The sequence below is a fragment of the Monopterus albus genome, unplaced genomic scaffold, assembly GCF_001952655.1.
Source record: "Monopterus albus unplaced genomic scaffold, M_albus_1.0 scaffold41.1, whole genome shotgun sequence".
Taxonomy (NCBI): Eukaryota; Metazoa; Chordata; class Actinopteri; order Synbranchiformes; family Synbranchidae; genus Monopterus; species Monopterus albus.
Window position 1 is genome coordinate 6,179,010 of NW_018127921.1, and position 9,975 is coordinate 6,188,984.

The 9,975-nt window shown below is 39.8% G+C and overlaps 1 protein-coding gene across 1 annotated transcript in view; it reads left to right on the forward strand.

Annotated features, from left to right (window-relative positions):
• Window positions 1-491: 491 nt before the first annotated feature.
• The window catches only part of prickle1b (prickle homolog 1b), a 14,887-nt gene continuing 5,403 nt past the window's right edge, over window positions 492-9,975 (forward strand). The window contains exons 1-4 of the mRNA XM_020599447.1: window positions 492-547; window positions 5,411-5,608; window positions 6,492-6,605; window positions 8,892-9,029. Coding sequence (XP_020455103.1) covers window positions 533-547; window positions 5,411-5,608; window positions 6,492-6,605; window positions 8,892-9,029 — 465 coding nt within the window. The 5' untranslated portion in view covers window positions 492-532. The remainder of the gene's footprint in view (window positions 548-5,410; window positions 5,609-6,491; window positions 6,606-8,891; window positions 9,030-9,975) is intronic.

Sequence of the window (9,975 nt, forward strand, 5' to 3'; positions counted from 1 at the left end):
ACGGGGGTTGGGGTGGAGTGCTTGGTCTCATTTTGGTGGAGGAAGGGGTGATAGAGGGGTGTTGTTGACTGGTGTGTGTGTGTGTGTGTGTGTGTGTGTGTGATTGAAATGCGGTGGCAGGAAATTTGCTCTGGAGGGGAGGAATGAGGGAGGGGCTGACAAGGCTTGGCTGCTCCAAGAGCACACACGCTCACACATCCACTCATACACATACTCATAGGGATCAGAAACACTCCAGACAGCGATATCACCTCTCTGCCATCCCTCCTTGTTGGTTGGACCTTGAAAATTTGGGATAGCCAAATGAGCTGCTCCCCAGCTGCAGAGTGAGAGCCGTGCCTTTTGGACTCCCCCTCACCACAGCAGACTTTTAAAACGTTGGGAGATTTCTTCCTAACTGAGTTGAATCTGGATCTGATTAGAGCGTGGATCCGTTGAGCCTGATGCTGCAAACATGTAGCCAGAGCTGAAGCTGTGCATGACGAGGGACCCTGGGAGCGAATGAGAGCTTTCTGTGGAGGTGGAAAGAAAGATGCTTTTTCTGAGGGTAAGAGAAAAATACACGTCCACCTCCAAAAACCTGGAAATGCAGAAGGATTATGTTGACTGAAGAACACTTCTGCAGCACTGCTATAGAAAAATTCTTGTACCTAAGTTCCCCCATCCTTTAGTTCTGTTGATGGAGAGGCATGCAATTGACTGTGGGAGGGTTTTCAGTTAAAATGTTTAAAAATAGCTGAAAAGAATGAATGGCTAAGCTTACCTGAAGATTAATATGTGGTGTCTGAGATACTGCATGTGTGTATTGCTCTATCTGTGATGGGTATATCTCTTTCTTGCATGTTGCGTTTGTGCGCATTGATTGCGGTGAGGTGATTGTGTGTGAGTAGGTGGCCTCACTCCAGCTGTGTTAAGTCTTCTGTGCACTCCCTAACACCCACTCTGCCTTAAAATAACACTCTGCACTAGTCAGAGTGATGACCTCAACCTTTGAACCTATAATAAATCCCATGACATTTAGAAAACAGTTTTTCATTCCAACAAGTACTCAATATTTCCAAATTAGTCCTTTGAATTATCTGCGGGTAACTAAAGCTGTAGGCTAACTAAATGAGGAGGTATTCCCTTAGTTCACCCAGGGTTGGGTTATTTTCTGAAAATAACACATTTGACTAATTCCTCAGGTGAAGGAGAGTCCTTTTAAAAGTGTCAGTTAAGCTGGGGAGGTGCACACAGTTAACTGTTAGCTACATCTGGCCCTTGTTTACACAGACCCAGTGTTGTGACTCTTTAAATGCCCTTTTCAAATAAGTTTCCCTTTTTAACCCCATCTGTCTCAACCTGTCATGTCTTCACTGTAGCTGAAATGTAGAGGAGCAATAGGTGGACATTTTGGTTTTGTTTTTGACAAAGACAGCCATTGTGTTATTGCCAAGAGGTGACATGGTGAAATGTGAGTTGCTGTGTATGTTGGCTTAGGAATCTGCACTACTTTTTCATGTAACTTGTGGGATGAGAGGCAGGAAAACTGAAGGGCAGAGGAGGAAAAACAGATACTATACAGTTAACTGACTATTTTGACAATTACTTAATCATTTTAGTCATTTAACAACCAGATGTGAATGATTAGTTTCTTTTAGCTTCTTTAAAAGGAGGATTTGCTGCTTTATTTTGTCATATGATAGGAAACTGAATATTTTTGCAGTTTTTGACTGTTAGTTGGAGAAAACAAGAAATTATAATAGGTCACTTTACACTCTTGGAGATGTTAATAAGCATTTTTCTCTAATTTCAGATTTCAGACAAACTGATAAATCCAGATGAAAGTGCTCATTAGATAATTAGACCTTTTTTCACAAGGTATCTAGATGTTTTAGGAGCATTCGTTTTCAAACATAAAATGGGACAAATAATATGCTAGCAGTATCAGTCTGGTCACAGATATTTTGTAAAATGTGATATTGGCAGTGACACTATATTTTTACATATGTCGAAACCCTTTCAACAGCATGTGTCCATTACCAAATGTCATGTATTAATTTTGCTGTACCATATCTACACTCACACTGCTCACACTTTCAGCTAAAACAGAAGCAATGACCCTTTACTGCTAAAGTCTAAGCAGCACAAAGTCTTCCAAACCATAGTGCCATTGATAATTAGGACACACAACAAGCTTGGGGAAAAAGAGACTGAATCTAATTGCACTACTTACTGGTTTTAGCTAGGTTAGGTGAGATAAACCAGATCAGGTCAGGAAAAGCTTGAGTGATAGCATTATCTATCCTACCATAAATCTGATAGATTAGTCACTAAAGAACAAAGCAACACTCAAAGATCCTTTTGTCCTGTGATAAGAGCTTTGGTTTGACTTTTAAAAACAGCACTTCTAATCTGTAAATTCAACGTTGTGAAGTCCCAGGCTTTATTCAACTGTATGCTAGGTGGAATATTAATATTTCTCCTTTCTTGTTACTGGGGTATGACAACATGGTAAGTTGTAGGAAGCCTTGAGGGTGAGCAGAGAAGACATGATATTTCTACTAGAGAGGAGGGGATTTTCTTTACTTTTTTCCAAGACCCAATTTATATGTTGTTTTCCTCTTTCCTTACAAAATTTAGTGTTAAAAACATTGAATAGTTACAAAAAAGTAATGTGAAAACGCACCTATTGCTTGTTCTCTGACAGTGGTAATAAACAGAACACACCATCTGTTATGTTTACCATAACTTTTAAAATTATAAATCCACTTTTAGTGAGAGATTTAGGCTATGTAAAAATTTGCTTAAAATCAGTATTAAAAATTTGGGGTAGGAGAGGGTCAAAACCAAATATTAGTAATCCTGGGGAGGGTCATGCTTTTTTCTTTTTTTTAAAGTCATAAAAAAAGTTAACACCTCTCCCTACCTCAATAACCTTTATAAAAACCCTAAGTAAGGGTAGGGTAAGACTTTATTGATCCCAAAATGGGGAAATTCCAGTGTTCCAGCAGCATTACAGAGCAAACAACAAAAAACCACAAGAACAACAAAACACCATAGGGACCTCCAAGAAGCAAATCAAAGGCCCCTAAAAACAAGACAAAACAAAGCACTTGAGAGAAATCAAGAACAAGAATATTACTTCCACAATTAATTCCACAATGGGGAAAAACTCTGTATATCAACAGCAGTAGAGACTAAACAACAGACACCATAAGAACAGCAGGCAACACAAGGATCTCTGAAAAACAAATCAAGAATACCCCAAAACAAGACAGTACATTAACTGGCTATCACCTGGCATAAGAATTGCTCTGAAAGAATTCACTAACTGCTCTACAGTTCTAGTTAACAGGGGCTGTTAGAAAACAATGTCATTGATAGTTCTGCTTTTGTGTAAAACATCAAACCTGCATACAGTTTCTCACACAGTTTTTACCCAAATAAGGTGTAGTCTGGTCCAGATTTGCATGTCAAAGAGCCAGGGCTGAGCATGGCAAATCACAAGCTGCTTCTTCAACACCTCGAGACAAAAGCGCCATTATCAAACTGAAATGGCTTTGAAGAACATGGCTAGTGCTGAGACAAGAGGGCTGCTGCTGAAGGCGCTAGACACATAGCCATTAGACAGATTAGTCCCCATTCATGGAACAGTGCCTATAAAAAGTATTCACCCCCTTGGATGTTTTACCCTTTTATTAATTTTATAAATCAATTATGGTAAATATAATTTGGCTTTTTTGACAAAAAAAAGCTCTTTAATATCAAAGTGAAAACAGGTTTCTACAAAGTAATGTCAATTAAATAAAAATATGTAAGGGGAAATAAGTGATTGCATAAATCTTCACCCCCTTCAAGTCAGTATTTAGTAGATGCACCTTTGGCTACAATCACAGCACTGAGTCTGTGTGGATAGGTCTGAGTCAGGCTTGCACATCTGGACACTGCATTTTTACTCCATTCTTCTTTGCAAAACTGCTAAAGCTCTGACAGGTTGTGCAGGGATCGGGTGTGAACAGCCCTTTTCAAGTCCAGCCACAAATTTTCTATTGGATTGAAGTCTAGGCTTTGACTTGGCCTCTCCAGAACATTCACCTTGTTGTCTTTAAACCATTTCTGTGCAGTTTTCGCTGCGTGCTTTGGGTCATTGTCTTGCTGGAAAATAAATCTTCTCCCAAGCTGTAGTTCTCTTGCAGACTGAATAAGGATTTTGCCATATTTTGCCGCATTAATTTTACCCTTTACCTTTACAAATTTCCAGGGCAGACTGCTGAGAAGCATCCCCACTGCATGATGCTGCCACCACAGTGCGTTTGCTTCACAGTGGGAATGGTGTGTTTGTGGTTATGTGCAGTGTTTGGTGTCCGCCAAACATAACGTTCTTCTCTGATGGCCAAAAAGCACCATTTTGGTCTCAGGCCAAAGAACTTTGTTCCACTTGACCATGGAGTCTCCCGCATGCCTTTTGGTGAACTTTAGTCAATATTTAATATGAGTTGTCTTCAACAGTGGTTTTCTCTTTGCTGCTCTCCCATAAAGCTTTGACTGGTGAAGAACCCAGGCAACAGCTGCAGAGTCTCCCCATCTCAGCTGCTGAAGCTTGTAACTCCTTCAGAGTAGTCATAGGTGTGTTGGTGGCCTCTCTTACTAGTCTCCTTCTTGCATGGTCACTCAGTTTGTGAGGGCGGCCTCATCCAGGCAGATTTAGACATGCGCCATATTCCTTCTATTTCTTGATGATGGATTTAACTGAACTCCAGGGGATGTTCAGTGCTTGGAAATTTTTTGTATCAATCCCCTGACTTATACTTATCAATAACCTTTTGTTTGAGTTTCTTGGAGTGTTCTTTTATCTTCATGTTGTAATGGTAGCCAGGAATACTGATTAACCAGTGACTGGACCTTCCAGACACAGGTGTCTTTATACTACAATCACTTGAGACACCTTCACTGCACTCTGGTGATCCCCATTTCACTAATTGTGAGACTACTAGCACCAGTTGGCTGGAGCTCTATTTAATTACATCTGTCATTTTAAAGGGGTGAATATTTATGCAATCATTGATTTCCCATTACATATTTTTATTTAATTGACATTGCTTTGTAGAAATTTGTTTTCACTGTGACAGTTTTTTTTTTGTCAAAAAAGCCAAATTATATTGACCATGACTGATTTATAAAATCACTGTATTTATAAAAGCACTGTATCTGCCTGTAAAGACAAGGGAAAAAAGCTGTTTGAAATGCTGAAAGTAAAGAAGTTCTTTTAGTTTTTAGCCAGAAATAAAAGTCAGACCTTGGTCATAATTAAGAAAAAGTATCAAGCAAACAGAATAGGGATAGGAAAATAAAAAAAAGATTAGAAAATAAAAGAAAGAAACATAAGTCCTGTTAAAGTGATTCCTAAATCCTGCCTTTTTGTTCACAGCACCCGTGTACAATGAACCTGGAGTGCAGTGCGCGAGGAGAACATCCTCCTCTTCAAGGCTCAGACATGGAGGCTCGTGCTGGCGGAAAGATGGGGAAGATATCAGTGGGCTTCCAGAGGAGCTCCACCTCAGATGACGACTCTGGCTGTGCATTGGAGGAGTACACATGGGTGCCACAGGGACTCAGGCCTGAGCAGGTTCGGACCACATCCTGTTCCACTTTACCTTTAAATGTACTTGACTGACAATTTCAGTTTATTAAAACCTATTCTTCTTACTTTGTTCTTGTAGTTTGTTTTTTCCCTTATATGAGTAGGGAAATCCAATTTAAGGTGGTGGACACAGCAAAGATAAAACACTGATTACCAAATAACTTGTGGGTGAAGCTGACAGCTTGTTGGAAAATATAGAGGTTGAATTTTCTTTCAGAGGAAGAGAGTTTAAACCATGGGCTTTTACTCCAAATGTGTGCAGACCTTTTTTTTCTGTGGTATGTTAGTGGACTAGTAGTGTCACACACTGAAGCCCAACATTTAGCTATGGATTTTCACATTCACTGGTGTATATTTAAGATAGACATATTCAATTCATCTCAGTTAGAAAAGCCTCTTCCCATGTATTTTTGTGGAAATGCACACAGACAAACAAAATTATGTCCATGTTTCCATTTCTCCTGTGAGGAAAAATTAGCCCAGGCACGCATTAACATTCCTGGTCCTTTGCTGTCACTTGTGTGAGAAAAGAGTTCACAGCCAGGTACCTGTGATTGGATAGAGGTTGACATGTTTGCCCTACAATGTCACAAAATAAGGGCACACATAACAGCAGTCATTCCCCAGTGACATCATCCTCTTCACACCTATGCTTTCCCTTCCTCCTCTTGGTCGTGACATCTCTCATGCATTTATGTGGTCTCAATGACCACACTACAAAAAGAAAATGACATTATAGAGTCTTTAAAACTTAAAATGTTAAATCATAAGTTTGTCACCATCTTGTTTCCTCCACAAACACAAATGGACTGGCAAGATGCAGTTTCTTTTTGTCTTTCAAAATTCATTCATCAATCTCCATTCGCAGGTCCAGATGTACTTCTCCTGTCTACCAGAGGACAAGGTGCCATATGTCAATAGCCCCGGGGAGAAGCACAGGATCCAACAGCTCCTCTACCAGCTGCCGCCACATGACAATGAGGTAAAGAGAGAGACACTGAAAGGATGTGTGATAATAAGGAAAGGAACTGTCTAGAAAGGGAACAGTAGCTCTTCCCTTTCTAGATGTGAAAAAGGTGGATTTTTGGATAACTCTCATGCAGTTAAGATAAAGGCAGCAATACATGTTTTTTAAACTTACTGTTAAGTCTCATCAAATAGTAGAAACATCACTCCCATTCAAGTAGCTCCAAGGTCAGTAAATCCAACCGGTGGTCACTGCATCTTCCCCGACACAACCACATACAGTCCCAAAATAGTGAAATCAATTCCAATGGGTAGTGTAGCATTGACAATAATATTATGGGTCATTAGAATCCTCTCGTTAACTGGCAACACATCACATGCTGCAGACACACTTGCCTCATACAGTCAAAACAAACAGGTACTGTGCTCCGGGGCAATCCAACGTTGATCATCCACTGCCATGGGAGGCTTCACTGGCCAGCTGCTTATAGGTTAGACCCAGTCAGATAAAACCCTGTACATGAACATTCCCGGACATGCAGTAACCTCAGGCCCTGTATTTTTCTCCACATCCTCTGGTCACAGTGCAGCAGCAGAAGGGAAAATATATCCACAGAACCACGTGCTGTCAAAAATTCTGCTTTTAAAATGGCACCAGTGGATGTGGGGTAAACTCACATGAAGCTCACAACTGTCTGGCGATTATGACCATTCAAAGAAATCCTAAAGCTATCACATAATACTTTATATTATTAGACAAAAAGCTCTTTACCCTAAGCTTAAAAAAGGAAACAGTACACATGAAATAAACAGTTCCTGTCATGGCCAACTAAATGCTCATTCTGAGAATCTTTAGGCTTGTCAAATGAATTATTCTCCAAGTTTAGTTAAAGTCCATTTAGCAGCCCCAGTGGTACTGTGTAAGGCAAGGAAAACCAACAACAGACCACAATCCACTGACTGTCATTCACAAAAGTTTTAACCCAGTTAACTCATTCTTTCAGGTCATAATCTAAAAGATGAGTTTTAGAGGTAACAGAGCAGACAAAAAAACAAGTGAGAGGAAAGAAAGTGTTTTGCAGCCACTGTGGCATTAAGTGGTAACTATGAAGTTGGTAAATGGTCAAACTTTGTGTAACAGTGGCACATAAAGTCAGCAAACCGACTGCTCAGTGACTGTTGTGCAGCAACATTTACCTATACAATTAGCTATTATCAGGTAACATTAAGTTAACATTAAGTTCCATAATTAAATAACAATTATGCTGTTTTTCAACAATTTAAATTTAGGCAGCTTGTTTATGTCTACTTGTGTTTTGTCAACAGTCAACATTTGACAGGTCTTCTTTTGTTAAATGAAATTAATGTAGAAAAAATGTTTATATCCCTCAAAGCAAGATGTTGAAATAAGTGCAGTTTTGGATTCTCTTTTGGAAACTCTTAAATTGTATTAGCAGTAAGAAATAAACAATACCCAGCTATAATGAAACTAAAGACAAAAGCTGAGTAAAGCCCAGACAATCTTCCTAGCCATTTCTAGTAAAACTACAATGGCCACATTCCCTAAACTGTTTGACAAAAACCCTCCTGTGACAGTAAAGCACATACCAGCCTCTTCTGTATAATGGTTTTATGGTGTGTAAACCAGCACTCCTTTCACATCTGTGTTAATAGAGTTTACATTAGAATAAGGTTATCACTAGATAGGAGGGAAGGGGGGCTATTGTCTGACAGAGGTTACCTCTGTATACACACATGAAAACACTCAACACACACACAGTTTATGACTGAGTGGTTTTATGATGTTTGTTAGCAGATCTGGTGGTTGAGGAGGCAGACTCTGAGAGGATTCATTGCAAAACTGTGGTCAGACAGGATAAGCGCTCAGGGTGTGTAAAAGGGAGACACAGTATGTGTATGTGTGTATGTGTGTATGCGTGAGCTCACATGTCAGCATCATTTACTGTTGTTTAGAGAACAACTAAGCTGGTGGTTAGGATAGCCTTGGTCTTTTATCTGGAGCCTTCATCACCATCTCTAAACACAGAGGAAGGGTTTGTGTATTGCTCATGCCATCCTTTCAATGTAGCCTTGAAAGGAATTAGCTCTAATTAAACCCTTTAACAGCTATATATGGCTACACTACCCCAAAGCTGCATGCAGAGGATGAATGCCCAGCAACCAACTTTAATGGCTGGATGTTCTATTTGGCTTTTTTCTCTGGGGCTTCCCTTTTTAGCCATAAAATTACGTCTCCATCCTATTCTTTTGTCATCTCTCTCTTTTTTTTTTTTTTGACCAGGTGCGTTATTGCCACACTCTCACTGAGGAGGAGAAAAGGGAGCTGCATATATTCAGTGCCCAGAGGAAGAGGGAGGCATTGGGGAGAGGAACACCAAAAATCCTGCCCCAAGCTTTGCAGCATACCCGCTGTGAAAATGTAGGTGCCTCACATGAACACATAAACACATGCATATGTGCACATGAAGACCATTTTCTTGATTTAGTGTGCCACAAGGTGAAGTAGGAAACCAATTGGTGGGTTTTAAGTTACTTCTATTACAAATGGCTAATACCCACTTTCCCAATCCAACATATGGCAGCCCTAGGCCCAATCCTGATTGGCTAATGTGGTGGTTTTAATCACATACATAAAGTTCCTCATTAGGGTGAGAAAGGAAAAGGGGAAATTGAAAGGTTCACGCTCAAGCAGAGAAGCCAGTTCCTCACAAGGAACTCGGCCATTTCCTTTCACTGATCTATATCTCAGCATGACAGAGTGTAAAAAAGTACAGGTTAATAAGTGATTCTTACCTAGAGATTTAATATCCCACTTATTCCAAACAAATCACAATATGTGGTAGGTACTTCCACTTCGATTGTAATTATATGCAGCTCATTTTAAGACTTTCTCTGGAAACGGGGAACCAAGTTTCTGCAGACAAAACAATGTTCTTTGAAATGCATGCTATAATTTCAGCATTTTTCCATGGAATTTTGCACATCTGGGAAAAGGCTCACCTAGGCTCCAGATCTTTTGATATTTTGATTAATGTCATAATAAGCTATGAATAAAGACAACACTGAAATCATAAAATGTGGCTTTTCTTTGTCTGTTCTGGTTGATGGTGTTTTAAACAAAGCATCCGGTGCCATTCAGGTTGTCTTTGATCATATTTTTGAAAAGCATCCTTTCAATGCAGCAAAAATAAATATTAGTGTTAATGTGGTTTCTGGTAAACTGAGCCCTGACCACAGTGTAAACCACATCCTCTGTCAGGCATCCAGGAAGAGCAGGCTAGCCATGTTTAATTTCCCCTGACAGGCACAGGAAGTCTGTCACCATTCAAACAATGACACTAACACAGAGATGCAAGATCATGCTT